The sequence below is a fragment of the Microcaecilia unicolor genome, chromosome 6, assembly GCF_901765095.1.
Source record: "Microcaecilia unicolor chromosome 6, aMicUni1.1, whole genome shotgun sequence".
Taxonomy (NCBI): Eukaryota; Metazoa; Chordata; class Amphibia; order Gymnophiona; family Siphonopidae; genus Microcaecilia; species Microcaecilia unicolor.
The window spans coordinates 294,013,798-294,031,955 of record NC_044036.1 but is presented as its reverse complement, the minus strand read 5'-3'; the positions used below and the strand labels follow the sequence as shown (position 1 = coordinate 294,031,955).

General features: G+C 52.6%; 1 protein-coding gene across 1 annotated transcript in view; it reads right to left on the bottom strand.

Moving 5' to 3' along the window:
• SPOUT1 (SPOUT domain containing methyltransferase 1) overlaps window positions 1–18,158 on the bottom strand; it is a 47,166-nt gene that overhangs the window by 12,717 nt on the left and 16,291 nt on the right. Inside the window, exon 4 of the mRNA XM_030207896.1 lies at window positions 17,239–17,398. Within this exon, the coding sequence (XP_030063756.1) occupies window positions 17,239–17,398 (160 nt within the window). The remainder of the gene's footprint in view (window positions 1–17,238; window positions 17,399–18,158) is intronic.

Genomic DNA, 18,158 nt, shown 5'->3' with positions numbered 1-18,158 from the left:
AGAGATATGCTGCAGAGGCTGATGCCCATGCTAAACGAGGGTTGCAATACAGGAAGATATTCAATCTATTTCTTAGTCCTCAAAAAGAAGGGTACTTTTCATCCTATCCTAGATTTCAACAGGGTCCTAAAGGTTCCCAGGTTTCACATAGAAACCCTGCAGCTGATTGTTGTGGTGGTCATACATGGAGAATTTCTGACTTCACTAGATTTGACAGAAGCATATCAGAATATTTCCATTCAACAGGCTCATCAGGGGTACCTTTGTTTTGCCATTTTAAGACAGCATTATCAGATTTGTGCCCTGCCTTTCAGTTTAGCAACGGCTCCAAGTGATAGTAGTGGTGACAGTATCCCTGTGCAAGGAAAGGGAAAGGGAATGGGACTTGATATATCGCCTTTCTGTGTTTTTCACAACTACATTCAAAGCAGTCTACATAGTTTATACAGGTACTTATTTGTACCTGGGGCAATGGAGGGTTAAGTGCAGTGGTGTGCTGGAGCAGGCTCTCACAGGCTCTCGAGAGCCGTTTGTTAAGTTTTTAAGAATTTTGGGAGCCGGTTCTCCATGGCTACTTTAACAAATGGATCCCAAAATGTGGGTTTGGGCCCCTCCTGAATTCTCTTTTACTTTGCTGGCAAGAGAGAGCCCCTGTTAACAATTTACCAGCACACCCCTGGTTAAGTGACTTGCCCAAAGTCACAAGGAGCTGCAATGGGAATCAAACCCAGTTCCTCAGGATCAAAGTCCGCTGCACTAACCACTAGGCTACTCCTACATCTTGGTCCACCTCTATCAGGTGATAAATCACATTTAGTACCTGATTTGTGACCCTCTTACTCTCTTCAAAGAGCTTAAGGTAAAATTATGTATCATACCTGATAATTTTCTTTCCATTAATCATAGCTGATCAATCCATAGACTGGTGGGTTGTATGCATCTACCAGCAGGTGGAGATAGAGAGCAATCCTTTTGCCTCCCTATGGCCCTCATGATCAAAAGCAAACTGGCGCTAGAGGCTGTTAACGCCATACTAGCGCCAGAGTTTGCAACCGACCCATGATCAGAGCCCTCGAGCGCCTGAAACAGCGCACTCGAAGGCTCTCTGCGCAAGTAGCATGCAAATGCATGCTAAACAGGGCTTCTAGCGCAATTAGCTTGCAAATGCATGCTAATTGGCACTTAACGCATTCATCCCCAATGATCAGCGACCAGCGCGCCAAAGATTGGGTCGCTGGCCGCAGCAAAATCAACGCCATCTCCGAGCTGGTGTTAGATTTTGCGGATCATTGGGGAGGAATGGTGAGCCCTGTCCAGCATGCAGTTGCATGCTGGCAGGCCCCCTTCCCCCCCCCAAGGCAAACGCGAACGGGGGGCTGGAGGTCCGGTGGGTCTCTAGCCCCCGAAACCCCCAGAAATCGTTGCTCCATCGACAGGGGGGGGGGGCTGGAGTGTCCCAGGGGTCCTGCCCTGGACTCTCAGCCACCTCTGTGGCTTCCTTGAAAGGACTTCTCCCTCTGGAAGAACCTATTTCTCTGAGATTCATTGACTCTCACTGGGTGATACTGTTTCTCCTCTCTAAAACACCCTGTCCCCGTCCCGGCCCCCCTACCTTGTGTTGGAGGAGGGACGCAGCCTGCCTGCCTCCCTCCTCTTCCAGTCAGTCGACGCCCAAAATGGCGGCGCCCAGCACCGCCCACTGCATCCTGGGATGCAGTGGGCGGGGCTACAGACCATGTAAGGGAATCGCTCCCTTACATGGTCTGTAGCCCCGCCCAGTGCATCCCAGGATGCAGTGGGTGGTGCTGGGCGCCGCCATTTTGGCCGTCGACTGACTGGAAGAGGAGGGAGGCAGGCAGGCTGCGTCCCTCCTCCAACACAAGGTAGAGGGGCGTCACGCCACCACGGACCACCAGGGAATTTAAGGACGCTGGGGGGAGGATTTGGGGTGGGCTGGAGGTCCACTGGACCTCCAGCCCCCACCCCCACCCCCGTCGATGGAGCAACGATTTCTGGGGGTTTCGGGGGCTGGAGACCCACCGATCCTCCAGCCCCCACCCCACCCCCCCGTCACTGGGTAGGAGGGTGGGAGAGGGTTTGGCCGGCAGCGGCCATGACTTCTGGGGGTTTGGGGGGGGGGGGGGGCCTTGTTGTTCGGGCCTCGGGACAGGCTGTTTGACAGGTTTGGGCTTTTGACAGCCCAGACCTGTCAAACAAGTGCGGGAGGATTGTGCTGAGCGCATGCTCGGCACAATTCTCCCGCACTTTAAACATGGTGATCAAAGATAATAGCGCTGCTTAGATTTGCATGCATTATCTTTGATCATCAATGCAGAAAAGCCCTGCGTTGTCCCAGCGCTATTTTTAGGGCGCTGTTTGGAACAGCGCAGGGCTTTTGATCATCTGGGACTATATGTGGTCATGTGCTGCCGGAAACTCCTCAGTATGTCGATATCAAAGCTCCATCCGCAGGACTCAGCACTTAGAGAATTACACCCACAAAGGGACACTCTGCCCAGCTCACCACCGCCGAAACGGGGGAGGGGAATCTGTCCAGCTCATCCCCGCGGAGCGGGGGAGGGCCACCACACCCGCCGATGCAGGGGGATCTGGCTTATCCTGCGACCGCAACCGCGGGAGGAGCTGGCTGACCCTAACACCGCCGAAGCGGGAGGGATATAAGGCTGCCCTACTGCCGCACGAAGCGGGAGGGAGCGCCGGCAGAATTTAGATCTCAATCCAGCCCCGTAAAACGGAGGGGAGAGGAATGCAGCAGCTCACTGTAACACAAAATCGTCTCAACTCCAGAAGAATTCAATCGAAAAAAAAACTTGAACATGAAGATCCTCCTGAACAGGAACAGAAGACTAAACTTGAACCTGAAATGCAACCAGAATATAAACAGTACAGATATCTGGGAGGGGCTAGGGATTGATCAGCTATGATTAATGGAAAGACAATTATCAGGTATGATACATAATTTTACTTTCCATATCATCATGCTGATCAATCCATAGACTGGTGGGATGTACCGAAGCAGTACTCACCCAGAAATCCCTGACCGCAACACTGAAGCTCCAAACCGGGCCTCCGCCCGAGCAGCCACAGTCAAGCGGTAATGCCTGGAGAAGGTATGAGCCGATGCCCAAGTTGCCGCCTTACAAATCTCTTCCAAGGACACGGACCCGGCCTCTGCCATCGAGGCCGCCTGTGCTCTAGTGAAGTGAGCCTTCAGCTGGATAGGCGGCATCTTCCCCGCGGCCACATAAGCCGCTGCAATGGTTTCCTTGACCCATCGTGCCACTGTAGGCTTAGATGCCTGCAGACCCTTACGAGGACCTGCGAACAGCACAAACAGATGATCCGACTTCCGGAAATCATTGGTCACTTCCAAGTATCTGATGATGACTCGTCTCACATCCAGAAATTTGAGAGCAGAGTACTCCTCTGGGTAGTCCTCCCTACGAAAGGAGGGTAGGCAGAGCTGCTGATTCACATGGAAACGAGAAACAATCTTGGGCAGGAAGGAAGGCACCGTGCGAATAGACACTCCTGCCTCAGTGAACTGCAGGAAGGGCTCCCGACATGATAGCGCCTGGAGCTCGGAAACTCGTCTGGCTGAAGTGATAGCCACCAAAAAGACTGCTTTCAACGTCAGGTCTTTCAGAGATGCCCTCGACAAGGGCTCAAAAGGCGGCTTCTGCAAGGCTCTCAGCACTAGATTGAGATTCCACGCAGGCACCACCGAGCGCAGAGGAGGGCGTAGGTGATTAACTCCCTTGAGAATGCGCACCACATCAGGCTGCGAGGCCAGGGAAGCACCCTTCAGGCGACCCCTGAAGCAAGCCAGAGCCGCAACCTGGACTTTAAGGGATCTGAGCGACAGGCCTTTCTCCAGACCTTCTTGCAGGAACGCCAACACTGAAGAAATTGGAGCAGTGAAGGGAGAAAGAGAGCCTGCCTCACACCACGATGCAAAGGTACGCCAAACCCTGGCGTAAGCAGTAGAAGTAGAGCACTTCCTCACTCTCAGCATAGTGGCGATGACCTTGTCTGAGAAGCCCTTCTTCCTCAGACGCTGCCGCTCAATAGCCAGGCCGTAAGACCAAAGGGGGAGGGATCTTCCATCACCACGGGACCCTGATGCAACAGGCCCCGCTCCGCTGGCAGCCGCAGAGGGCCGTCCACTGAGAGCCTGATCAAGTCCGCATACCAGGGATGTCTGGGCCAGTCCGAATCCACCAGGATTACCCGGCCCGGATGCTTTGCCACCCGGCCTAGCACCCTGCCCAACATGGGCCAGGGCGGGAACACATAGAGGAGCTCCTGTGTCGGCCACTGTTGGAGAAGAGCATCTACTCCCAGAGATCGAGGGTCCCGTCCTCTGCTGAAAAAGCACGGCACTTGGCAATTGGCCGATGATGCCATCAGATCTAGGCTCGGCTGGCCCCAGCGCTTCGTGATGTCCAAGAACGCCTGAGCAGATAGCTGCCACTCTCCGGGATCCAAAGTATGGCGACTGAGAAAGTCCGCCTTGACATTCATGACTCCCGCAATGTGGGCCGCCAACAGCTGTTCCAGGTTCGCTTCCGCCCACTGCCATAGATTCATGGCCTCCTTGGCTAGAGGGGCACCCTTGGTACCTCCCTGGCGATTGACATAGGCCACAGCCGTGGCATTGTCCAACAGGACCCGTACCGGCTTCGCCGCCAGTACCGGGAGAAACTCCAAAAGCGCCAACCGAATGGCTCTGAGTTCCAGGAGGTTGATAGACCACTTTGCCTCTGCAGGAGACCAGAGCCCCTGCGCTGTCCTTCCCAAGCAGTGGGCTCCCCAGCCCGTCAAAGAGGCGTCCGTCGTGACGACAACCCACTCCGGGGTCAAAAGAGGCATTCCTGCGGACAGCTTGTCTGGCCTCAGCCACCAGCTCAGCACCTTGTGCACCGCTGGATCCAAGGGAAGGCGCACAGCGTAATCCTCCGACACTGGAGTCCATCGCTGCAGCAGAGAGTGCTGTAGAGGTCTCATATGGGCTCTGGCCTAGGGCACTACTTCCATCATGGCCATCAAAGAGTCCAACAGCTGCACATAGTCCCAAGCCCGAAGCGGAGATGCTACTAGGAACTGGTCCACCTGAGCCTGAAGCTTGACAATCCGATTGTCTGGCAGGAACACTCTGCCCACTTGGGTGTCGAAACGAACTCCCAGATACTCCAGGGACTGAGTCGGGCGCAGCTGGCTTTTCTCCCAGTTGATGATCCATCCCAGGGAGCTCAAAAGAGCAATCACCCGGTCTGAAGCTCTGCCGCACTCTGCATAAGAGGGGGCTCGGATCAACCAGTCGTCCAGATAAGGATGGACTTGTACTCCTTCCTTCCTCAGGAAGGCCACGATGACCACCATTACTTTGGAGAAGGTCCGCGGAGCAGTAGCCAACCCGAACGGGAGGGCTCTGAACTGGAAGTGTCGGCTCAGGACTGCAAAACGCAGAAAGCGTTGATGAGGAGGCCAGATGGGAATATGCAAGTAAGCTTCCTTGATGTCCAAGGATGCCAGGAACTCCCCTGCCCTCACTGCCGCTATAACAGAGCGGAGAGTCTCCATTCGGAAGTGCCGAACTTTCTAGGCCCGATTGACCCCTTTGAGGTCGAGGATAGGCCGTACAGAACCTCCTTTCTTTGGTACCACAAAGTAAATGGAGTAACGTCCCTTGCCAAGCTGATCTTCTGGCACCGGAACGACCGCACCCAGGCGGATCAGATTGTCCAAAGACTGCTGCACTGCCACAGTCTGACCGGAGACTTGCAGGGAGAGTGCACAAACCCGTCTCTTAAGGGTCGGCAGAACACTAGCTTGTAGCCGTCTCTGATGACTTCCAGCACCCAAGCGTCTGAAGTTACCCTGGTCCACTCGCCCAGAAACGAGGATAGACATTCCCCAATCTGCTCTGGGCCATGGACCAGGGCCCTGTCATTGGGTACGAGACCCTGGGGGAGGACCGGAGGACGCACCTCCGGGACGGCGGTCTCTGCGAAAGGAATGCTGCTTGGGGGAGAAGTTCCTTTTGAAGGAAGAGAAGGAAGAGGAGGCAGAGGAGCCAGACTTGCCCGGGCGATACCAACGGGCTTCCTGAAACCGTCCTTTGGAGGAACCGGGGTGGGCACCACTGGCCCGAGCCCTGACCTCCGGTAACCTCTTGCCCTTAGACGTGCCGAGATCGGTCACGATTTTGTCCAGCTCGACCCCAAAGAGCAGCTTGCCTTTAAAAGGCAACTTAGCCAGGCGAGACTTAGAGGCGTGGTCCGCAGACCAATGCTTCAGCCAAAGCCAGCGCCGTGCAGAGACTGTCTGAGCCATGCCTTTAGCCGAGGCTCTCAAGACATCATACAGCAAGTCTGCCAAGTAGGCCAAGCCCGATTCCAGGGCCAGCCAATCAGCCCTCAAGGAAGTATCCGAGGGGGAAGCCTGCTGCACAATCGTCAGGCACGCCCTGGCCACATAGGAGCCGCAAACTGAGGCCTGCAACCTTAAAGCAGCCGCCTCGAAGGACGACTTTAAAGCTGCCTCCAATCTTCTGTCCTGGGCGTCCTTTAGGGCCGTGCCACCTTCCACCGGCAACGCCGTTTTCTTAGTCACCGCAGTGATTAAAGAATCCACGGTAGGCCAAAGAAAGGCCTCCCGTTCACCTTCAGGCAGAGGATAGAGGCGGGACATAGCCCTAGCCACTTTAAGGCTCGCTTCTGGGACATCCCATTGAGCCGAAATCAAGGTGTGCATGGCTTCATGCACGTGGAAGGCTCTAGGCGGGCGCTTCGTCCCCAGCATAATGGCAGAGCCAGCAGAGGCTGAGGGAGAGACGTCCTCCGGAGAGGAAATCTTCAAGATGCTCATGGCCTGCACTAACAGATTGGGCAAATCCTCTGAGCAAAAGATCCGCGCTGCAGAGCGGTCATCCGCTCCATCCGAGCGGGAATCCGTCTCCTCCAAGGAATCCCCAAAGGACCGTTGGGAGAACTCAGATACGCTGCCCTCATCTACATCAGAGGAGACAGATTCCTCTAGGGCCTGGAAATCCACCCGAGGGCGTTTGCTTCCGGAGGCCTCAACCCCTTTATCGGACAGGGGAGCAGGGGCAGCGTTTTGCATAAGAAAAGCCTGATGCAGCAGCAAAATGAACTCAGGGGAGAAACCTCCCAGACTGTGCACTTCTGCAGCCTGGGCCAAGGCCCTAGACGCACCCTCAACCGGCGCTCGCAAGAGCAGGGGAGAAACATGCTGCGCATCCAAAATGGCGTCTGGCGCGAAACTCCGAGGAGCCGCGCGGGAAAAACGGCGCTTAACTTTTGCCGCTTTCTTGCCGTTGCCCGAATCAAGGGCGACCATAGCATTAACGTCTCCCACCTCGAGGGCGGCCCAAGAAGAAGCCGTCCGAGCAGAGTGGCCGGCCAAAATGGGGGGCGGGGGGGGGGCGAGCAGCAGGGGATGGGCGTTTATGGCGGGAAAAACCGCCGCACCGGAGGAAGAACCGGGACACTGACCGGACTCCAAACTGACGCCCAAAAAAGGCGATTCAGGCTTTAAAACCCCCGCGCACACGCTGTCCGGGGAGCGATTCTTCGCGCCCTCGCCCTCCGACACCATAAGCCACGTGGAGGCCGAACGGGGAACCCCCTGCCCGCTACAAAAGGTAAAAATTACCTGCTTCTCGCTCCAAGCTGTAACGAACTGGTGTCCCAGTGAGCAACTGCAATAAACGCCCTTAAAGGACGTTCAAATTTTTTTTTTTTTTTTTTAACGGAGCCAGCGGGAGGGGGGGAGAAAAGGAAGGACCTGGCACCACCAGGTTTGCACTTGCTCAAGAAGAGCCCTCAACCCCAGGTACTCAACAAAACCTAAGGATTAGGCTTGGAGACCTAGCCAGAGCTGCTGCTGTGTGTGACCACCACCTGCTGAGATAGAGAACATACTGAGGAATTTCCGGCAGCACATGACCACATATAGGGAGGCAAAAGGATTGCTCTCTATCTCCACCTGCTGGTAGTGGTAGATGGACACAACCCACCAGTCTATGGATTGATCAGCATGATGATATGGAACTCAAATTAGCCAGTCATTCAGATAAGGGTGTACCAACACTTCTTCATTCCTGAGAAATGCCGCCACCATCACCATTATCTTGGCGTCCTTGGTGCCGTAGCCAAGCCGAAGGGAAGGGCCTCCAAAATTGCAAAAGGCAAGAAACCTGTGGTGGTCTGGATGAATGGGAATGTGCAAATATGCCTCAGGAACTCTCTTTTGTGAACTGCCACAATGACGGACCTTAGAGTTTTCAATCAAAAGGATGATACCCTTACAGCCCTGTTGACGCTCTTGAGGTCCAAGACTGGATGAAAAGATCCCTCCATTTTGGGCACAACAAATAGATGTAATACCTACAGGGCCGGTCTTAGGGCAAGGCGACCGAGGCGGCCGCATAGGGCCCCGCGCTCAAGGGGGCCCCGCGCTGCGCGCCTGGGGTCGCCCCGCCCGCCGCTCCCACCCCCCCCCGACGATCGATTGCTCTTCAGTAAAAAAATTGAGAAGCGCCGAGTAGCAGGCAGCGCCTCGTGTCTGCCCTGCTACAAATCTCCTGCACATCGTCGGGCCGGCCTTTCCGCATTAAGTCCCGCCCTCCTCTGAGGTAATAGGCTCTCCCCGCATTAAGTCCCGCCCTCCTCTGAGGTAAGGTGAAATTAGATCTTACCTGCTAATTTTCTTTCCTCTAGACCCTCCAGACCGGTCAAGACGCGTGGGTTATGTCCTCCTACCAGCAGAGGGAGACTGAGAAAACACTAAGCTTTTGAAGCCTGTATATATAACCTGTGCAGAACCTCCACTAGCCAGTATAACCCTGACAAAGCAGAGAAACAAAAAACACTAACAACAACTAGCAACCCTGTACGTGGTCACAGTAAACTGCAAAAACAAGAAACATCTTCCGCTTGCTCTTACAGAAACATGTTCCTTTGCCTTTGATAAAACAGTTGGGCTTCTACAGGTGGACTATCAAAGAAGAGCCCCACCAGTCCCGGACTCCTATCACAAAACAGAAATAAACAGTCTGCAATTAGAGAAACAACAATCTACAGCAGCCAAGAATTATCCAACAAACACACCTCCTGGCCTCCAATACAGACAGGGCGGGCTCTTGACCGGTCTGGAGGGTCTAGAGGAAAGAAAATTAGCAGGTAAGATCTAATTTCACCTTCCTCAGCGACCCTCCAGACCGGTCAAGACGCGTGGGACGTACCAGAGCAGTAACTAACTTACGGGAGGGACCTACTAAGGCCAGAGGTCAAAACTGCTGCCCCAAAGTGCACCTCGTCCTTTGCATGCACAGGAATCCTATAATGCTTCACAAAGGAATGCAACGAAAACCAAACCGCAGCCCGACAAATATCTAACAGAGAAATCATACTATTCTCCGCCCACGAGGCTGCCATTCCCCTAGTGGAATGAGCAGACTAGCCCCTAGGCACCACAGGACCCTTCACCAAGTAAGCAGATGCAACCGCCTCCTTCAACCACCGTGCTATGGTCACCTTAGGAGCCGCTGCACCCTTCTTTGGGCCACCCTGAAGAACGAACAAACGGTCAGAGGCTCTGAAGTCCTGAGTTCCAGAGAGATAACAACTCAAAACTCTCCTGACATCCAGCTTGGCAATACCACGCTGCTCCGAATCTCCAGCCATATCACCCAACACTGGCAGAGAGATGACCTGATTAACATGGAACTCGGAAACCACCTTGGGCAAAAAAGGAAAGCACCGTCCGCAACGAAACCTTTCCCTCAGAAAGGACAAAAATGGTTCCCTACAAGACAAAGCCTGAAGCTCTGAAACACTCCGTGCTGAAGTAATCGCCACCAACAAGACCGTCTTTAAAGATAAATCCTTACAAGATGCCGATACCAGCGGCACAAACGGAGGCCTGTTCAAAGCATCCAAAACTAGCTTCAAATCCCACGGAGGCACCATCCGTCACTGAGGCGCACTACCTCAGGCACAGACGCGAAGGACTTTCACTGAAGCTTCCCACGAAAACATGACAAAGCTGCCACCTGAACCTTCAGTGTAGACAAGGCCAGACCCCTATCAACACCATCGTGCAAAAATTCCAAAAAACTTCCGCCACCGAAGAGCGAAACGGCCGAACTCGATGGTCTTCACACCAGTGCTCAAAGATTCTCCAAACCCGGACATACGCCAAGGAAGTGGATCGTCTACGGCAACTCAACATCGTAGCAAAGCCACTGGACGAAAGCCCCTTCTTCTTCAACTTGTGCCGCTCAAGAGCCAAGCCATAAGCGAAAACCGAGCCGGATCCGGCATGATTATCGGGCCTTGACACAGAACTGATCCCAACAAAGGCAGGGCCGCCGCCCCTGCCAACCGCACCAGGTCTCCGTACCATGGTCGACGCTGCCAATCCGGAGCTACCAGAATCACCCGACCGAAGTGATGTTCGATGCGCTATATTACTCGACCGACTAACAGCCACGGAGGAAACACATACAGTCACTCCCGAGGCCAAGGCAACAGAAGAGCGTCGATTCCCTCCGCTCAAGGGTCTCTTCAGCGACTGAAAAAAAAAAAATCTCTGAACTTGCGCATAGCGAGCCGTTGCCCTAAGATCACCGAAAGTCCCCAGACCGACACAACTCACTGGAACACTGACCGAAGAAAAGACCACTCTCTGGGATCTAGAGTGTGCCTGCTGAGATAATCTGCATCTATGTGACCTACCCCGGCCACATGCGCTGCCAAGAGAGCCTGAAGATGAGTTCAACTGCGCCGCCAAGGCTCTTCGTCCCCCCTTGACGGTTGACATATGCTACTGCCATGGCATTGTCACAGAGCACTCGGACTGCCTTGTGGCGAACCACCGACGTCAAGGCCTGGAGCGCCACCCGAATGGCCCGAGTTTCCAGCCGGTTGATGGACCACTCTGTTTCTGCCCGAGACCACCGGCCTTGAGCTACCTGACCGAGACAATGTGCCCCCCAACCTTGCAGACTGGCATCTGTGACCATTACCAGCCCCTGTGGGGACTCCAACGGCATTCCTTTTCCCAAATTGCGCGGGTTGAGCCACCAGCGGAGACTGAGACGAGGGGCAACCGACAGCAGACAACACATTTCCAAGTCCTGCGACAGAGGGGACCAACGACTGAGCAGAGCTGACTGTACCTGTCGCATGTGCGCCCTGGCCCACGGAACTACCTCTATGGTCGCCGCCATCAGGCCCAGGACCTGACGATAAGTACGGGCCGTCGGCGCCTTCTCTGCAAGGAACCGACGAATCGGACCCTGTAACTTGGAACCAAAAGGCTGCACGAAGGAAAGTGAAGATAAGCTTCCGTCAAATCCAGGGAAGTGAGAAACTCTCCTTTCCGGACCGCACCAGTGACCGACCGCAACGTCTCCATCCGGAAAGAGGGCACCTTGAGTGCAGCATTGACACTTTTGAGATCTAAAATGGGACGAAAAGTGTCCTCTTTCTTGTGGACCACAAAATAGATCAAATAGCACCCTGAGCGTTGCTGATCTGAAGGAACAGGAACCACGGCTCCCAACGCGAGCAGCCACCGCAGAGTGTCCCTCACTGCTGCCCTCTTGCTCCAAGACAGACAGAAGGATTCCAGAAACACTTCGGGAGAACAGCTTTCGAATTCCAGCGCATATCCGCCTCGAAACACCTTGAGAACCCACTGATCTGACCTGATTTGGGCCCAGCTCTGGTAAAACAGACTCAGCCGAGCCCCAACATGCACCAGAGCCTGAGCCCGCACACCTTCATTGGGAATTGCGGCCTGAATACTAACCTCCTGCGGAAAAGCCACGCCCTCCGTGACGACTCTCACGAAAGAACTGTGCGCGCTGGAAAAACCGACCCCTAGAGGTCCTACTACTATTAAACATTTCTATAGCACTACTAGACTTATGCAGCGCTGTCCAAATTAACATGAAAAGACAGTCCCTGCTCAACAGAGCTTACAATCTAAATTGGACAGACAAACAGACAGCTAGGGGTAGGTCCCACTCGATCTGCCCGGCCTATACCGCTGAGCCTCCCTAAACCGTCCCCGAGAGGAACTAGTTCTGGCCCCTGCCTTGAACCGAAAATCTGGAAGCCATAGAACCTTGGTATCACTAAGACCTCACACTAACTTGTCCAAATCTTCTCCAAAGAGCATAGCTCCCTTAAGTGGCAGAGACCCACAACCATAGCCATATTTTTTGTCTGAAGTAGGCAACAAATCATAAAAGCCTCAGACAAAAAGGATGAACCCATGTCCAAGTCGGCTAACTCCTGACCCCCAGAAGAACCAACATCTACCGAATCATCCAGGAGCTTCTTGGCCCAACGAAAACATGCCCGAGCTACCAGACCCCCACAAACCGAGGCCTGCAGGGCTAGAGCCGACAAAACAAAATTACGCTTGAGAAAAGATCCCAACTTCCTATCCTGAGGATCACGGAGGGCCGTTCCTCCATCAACCGGGATAGCCGTAGCTATAATTACTGCCGTCACTACTGCATCTACCGTGGGAGCCTTAAAGGAATCCCTATCGTCCTGAGGGAGGGGATAAAGCCTCGCCATTGCCTTTGCCACCATACACGGCAAATCCCATTCCTGACAAATCATCTCCCGGAGATCCTTGTTCATAGGGAAGGATCACGCCTGACGCTGAATGCCCTTCACCAACGGATCCTGGACAGTTTCCCCCAAAGCCACCTCAGGACCAAACTGAAGGGTGGACGACACCTGATCTATGAGTTCTGACAGCTCATCTCTATGGAAAATCCGCACTATTGAAGGATCCTCTCCAGGAATCCACCAATCCTGCTCCTGAGAGCCGTCAATTCCATCTGACTACCCCAGATCACTAAGCACAGCTTCTGCAGCTACAGGAAAAAAACATTGCCTGTCCTCTGACCACTCTAACCGTGGTCTCTCAGCCAAGATGGAAATAGCCCCCTCTTCCAATTAGGGGGGGGGGGGGTCCCGATCTCCAGGCCTGATACCGCGTCCAGACAAAATCTGGAGGAAAGCCCACCATTCCTGGACCGTCAATAGGCCCTTTTGTGCCAAAAACGGAGGCCGCAGGCCCAAAAACAGCTGGCTCCACGGGCCGCGTCAGTCTCAAGATGGCGGCTGTTCCCGCCGAAACTGTTCCCGCTGACAGCGGCCCTGCCTACGCTCCCGCTGACCCGGAGACTCCCGACACCATCAATCCCTCCGCGGTCAAGTCGGGGGGTGCCGCAGCCACCTTTATAGGTGCACCGCAAAGCTACACTGAGCGCCCGGCGCCTCTACCCCTCGCCACGAGCACGCGCGCCATCGGAGGAGCTGGGCCGCCATAAACCACGAGGGAAGGGAAAAGCTGTTCCGCAAACGCGCCAAACCAAAAACTCACTCACACTGCAAAAGCACTGAAGCGCTGCTCTCTCGTTCCAGCAAGGAATCGAAACCCCCGTTCGGTCCGCTGAAAATAAAGAAATAAATGCCCTTAAAGGCACAGTACTCCAACTCTGGCAGCTGGAAATTGTAAGGCACTCAAGGTTACAATACTGAGAAAGCAGCCGAGGCACAAAGCTGCCAAGCAAAACGAAATAGAATAACTGACCTTAAAGGCACAGTACTCTAATTCTGGCATCTGGAAATTGTAAGGCACTCAAGGCTACAATACTGAGAAAGCAGCCGAGGCACAAAGCTGCCAAGCAAAATGAAATAGAATAACTGACCTTAAAGGCACAGTACTCTAATTCTGGCATCTGGAAATTGTAAGGCACTCAAGGCTACAATACTGAGAAAGCAGCCGAGGCACAAAGCTGCCAAGCAAAATGAAATAGAATAACTGACCTTAAAGGCACAGTACTCTAATTCTGGCATCTGGAAATTGTAAGGCACTCAAGGCTACAATACTGAGAAAGCAGCCGAGGCACAAAGCTGCCAAGCAAAATGAAATAGAATAACTGACCTTAAAGGCACAGTACTCTAATTCTGGCATCTGGAAATTGTAAGGCACTCAAGGCTACAATACTGAGAAAGCAGCCGAGGCACAAAGCTGCCAAGCAAACAGAAATAGAGAGCAGCACAGGGGGAGGGACCCAAACATAGGTGTAACACCCCAGGGGGAAAAACTGGGCCCCACCAGACCCAGGGCCTCAAAGCACTTTTTTTTTTTTACACACACGTACAGGGTACTGCAACAGAATAAAGTTTGGAAGGAAAAAAAAATCCTACGACCCAATGACAAACTACCTCACCAGATTATTGGAGACTGCACAGGCTGTCAACTGCTACCTCTGCTGAGACTGAGAAAATACTGGCTAGTGGAGGTTCTGCACAGGTTATATATACAGGCTTCAAAAGCTTAGTGTTTTCTCAGTCTCCCTCTGCTGGTAGGAGGACATAACCCACGCGTCTTGACCGGTCTGGAGGGTCGCTGAGGAATAGCCTATTACCTCAGAGGAGGGCGGGACTTAATGCGGGAAGAGCCTATTACCTCAGAGGAGGGCGAGACTTAATGCGGGAAGGCCGGCCCAACGACGTGCAGGAGATTTTTACTAGCAGGGCAGACGCGAGGCGCTGCCTGCTGCTCGGCGCTTCTCAATTTTTTTTTAAAGTTAGTGGGTGCAGCAGAACAGAGTTCTTAGGTGGGTGGGGGGACTCAGATGGGAGAAGGGTGTGGGATGGGGGTTCTCAGTTGGGGGGAGGGGGTAAGGGGGACTCAGATGGGAGAAGGGTGTGGGATGGGGGTTCTCAGTTGGGGGGAGGGGGTAAGGGGGACTCAGATGGGAGAAGGGTGTGGGATGGGGGTTCTCAGATGGGAGAAGGGGGCTGGAACTGGGGTTTGAGAAGGGGCCATATGGGAAATGGGGGCCATGCATGGGTCAGGTGGGAGAATGGTTCTGGGGCTGAAAAGGGGGGTTCTAATACAAGGCATGTGGATGAAGGGGGCTGGAACTGGGGGCTGAAAAAGAGGGTAGGTGGGATAAGAGGGCTAGTACTGGGACTGGAGGCGGAAAAGGGGCAGGGGCTGAAACTGTGGGTACTGGGGGCTGAAAAGGAGATAGGGAGAAGTGGCTGGGGCTGAAGCTTGGGACTGGTGAGAGAAAAGGGCTGGGGACTGGTGTTGAAACTGGGGGCTGAAAAGGGGACAGGGAGGAGTGGTTGGGGGCTGAAGCTCGGGACTGGTGGGAGAAAAGGGCTGGGGCTGAAACGGGGGACTGGTGGGATAGTGGGGCTGGAACTGGGGGCTGAAAAAAGGGGCAGAGAGAGGGGCAGATCCTAGATGGAAGGGGGAGTGAGAGGGAGGGCAGACCCGGATGGATGGGAGAGGGAGGGCAAATGGTGGATTGAAGGGGCAGAGAGAAGGGGAAGACAGTGGATGGAAGGGATAGAAAGGGCAGACAGTGAATGGAAGGGGCAGAGATAGAGTGCAGATGTGCACGGAAGGGGCAGGGAGAGAGGGCAGACATTGGATGGAGGGGACAGCAGAGAGGGCAGACACTGGATGGCAGAGAGAGAGTGAAGACAGATGCTGGATGGAAGACAGTGAAAAGAAGATGAGGAAAGCAGAAACCAGAGACGACAAACTGCTTTAGGATATTAGTATTGTAGCTGTGTTAATAAATGTTTATAATGGAACATGTAAATAAGGTAATCTTTTTATTGGACTAATTTTAATACATTTTGACAAACTTTCAGAGAACAAAGCCCCCTTCCTCAGGTCAGGATAGGATACTGTAACAGCTCTATACTGTATTGACCTGAGGACGGAGGTTTTGGCCTCTGAAAGCTAAATGTATTAGTCCAATAAAATGGTATTATTTTATTTTCTATATTTGTTTTATTTCTATTTGTTAATTTGTAAAGTGGTGATTGGTATTTGTTAGTTTTTTTTCAAATTTACATCTGTTGTCTTTATATTTTGCACAGTACTAGGGGACATTTTCTGTTTCTGTGGTGTTGTATGCAGAGTCTGGCATCTTGGGGGTTCAGTTTAATTTTTGTCTAAATAGAAAGTTTAAATATTACTACTTATTCTATAGTGGATTAGGGTGTATCTGTGTTTGTGAAAAAGACATGGTTTTCAGTTGGCATTGACTGTGCAGGATCGACAAGCCCTGGAGCTGGGGGCCTTGGAGCTCGGAGGTAGGGGTGGCCGGCTCTGGAGCTAGGGTGGGGGCGGAGCTAGGGTGTGGGCGGAGCTAGGGTGGGGCCCCGTCAAATTGATCTGCATAGGGCCCCGCACTTGCTAAGACCGGCCCTGAATACCTACCAAAACCTCTCTCTTCCTGAGGCACTGGAACAATTGCATCCAAGGCAACGAACTTGTCCAAGGTCTGATGAACTACTGTCACTTTCTGAGAAGACTTTCAGGGAGACACCACAAAAAGGTCAGGGAAACTGGTAACAGAATTCTAGAACATAGCCGAACAGCAAAATGCCATGGAAACCAGCCCAAGCCTCCCTCCATTGCGCAAGCACTAGGAAACCCCCACATGACCGCAGAACAGTGCAGGAAACAGACTCTTGGTTTGTTTTTTTGTTCAGATCAGATAATCTGGTCCCGCCCAGGGAAGCACTCAAGGAACCCTCCTCTCTGAAGTGGGGGAGAGGAGGCCAAGGCACAAACCAACATCAAAAAGTATTGGTTTATATTCAAGCCTTTCCTCCCTCCCTTGTGGTGTCTGGCATTCCCTCCTTCTTCCACAGTCCCCCCTCCCCCCCCAAAAATCGGAAGAGCTCCCACTTCCTCCCTCCCTTCGAAAAAGACAAAGCTCCCTCCTGGACCCACTGTAGGTCTCACCTCTGGGACTACCATACCAGCCTAGTGATGAGTTGGGGAAGGAGTGATCCCCACTCACTCCTGCCGTCCATGCGGTCTCCATTGTAAAAATGGCTGCCATGACTTCCAGCAGCAGTCTCACAAGACTGTGCTGGAGGTTGCGGCAGCCATTTTGGGATTGGAGCCAGCACAGGAAGGAGTCCTGCATAACAAAATACAAAATTTAGGCAAGATAAAACTCCAGCAACACGTCATATTTAAAACAGAAAAACAGGTAAAACTCACATCAAATACTGTAAAATGCAAGCTATACCTCATGAACACATTAAAAGAAAATACGAGCGCATATGGACACACAGAAAAGTTATTGAGCCAGCCAAGGAAATGGAGTGTCCTTACCGTGAAAGTTCTCCTGTCTCATCAAACACCACAATCTCATCTACAGAGAAGATAGCACATGCACGAGCTATCTGGCCAGAAAGATATGTACGCAGTTCAGGAGACTGGGCATTATTCAATATAGAACCTGGAAGTGCCACACTCAACGTGTACTGGCGCCCTAGAAAAGAACATGCTAACAGTTACTTGCTCTGCTCACATGTACCACAATCTGATAGATTGTATAGAGGCTCCTATTCAGCCCACTTCATACTAGATGAATCAGACTTGTATGGCTGAGAATCTCTTCTTTCAACTTGGAGCATAAGAATTGCCATATTGGGTCAGACCAAAGATCCATCCCCAGTATCCAGTTTCCAACAGTGGCCAATCCAGGTCACAAGTACCTAGAAAGATCCCAAAAAGTAGCAAGACTCCATGCTAAGATCTCAAAACGTAGCAAGACGCCTTGATACTTACCTCCTTCCCCTCTCCCTCCCGGTTAAGTAGCGGCTTTCCCTAGGTTTATGGAATTTTCTTCCAAGAATTTGTCTAAACCATTTTTAATCCGAACTACTCTGTTTTTACCACATCCTCTGCCAACAAGTTACAGAGCTTAACTATGAGTTGAATTAAAAAATATTTCTCCCATGTTTTGCACGTATTACTTAGTAACTTCATGGCATGTCCCTGTAGTATTTGTACTTTTTGAAAAGAGTACACAATTGATTCACGTTTACCCATTCCACTCAAGATTTTATAGACCTCTATCTTATTCCCCCCCCCCCCATCTTTTCTCATACAAGGGTCATCCCATCCCCTTAATCATTTTGGTTGCCTTTCTCCATACCTTTTCTAATTTTATGGTATGTTTTTTGAGATGCAATGACCATAACTGCACATAATACTCAAGGTGAAGTCACACCACGGAGGATACAGAG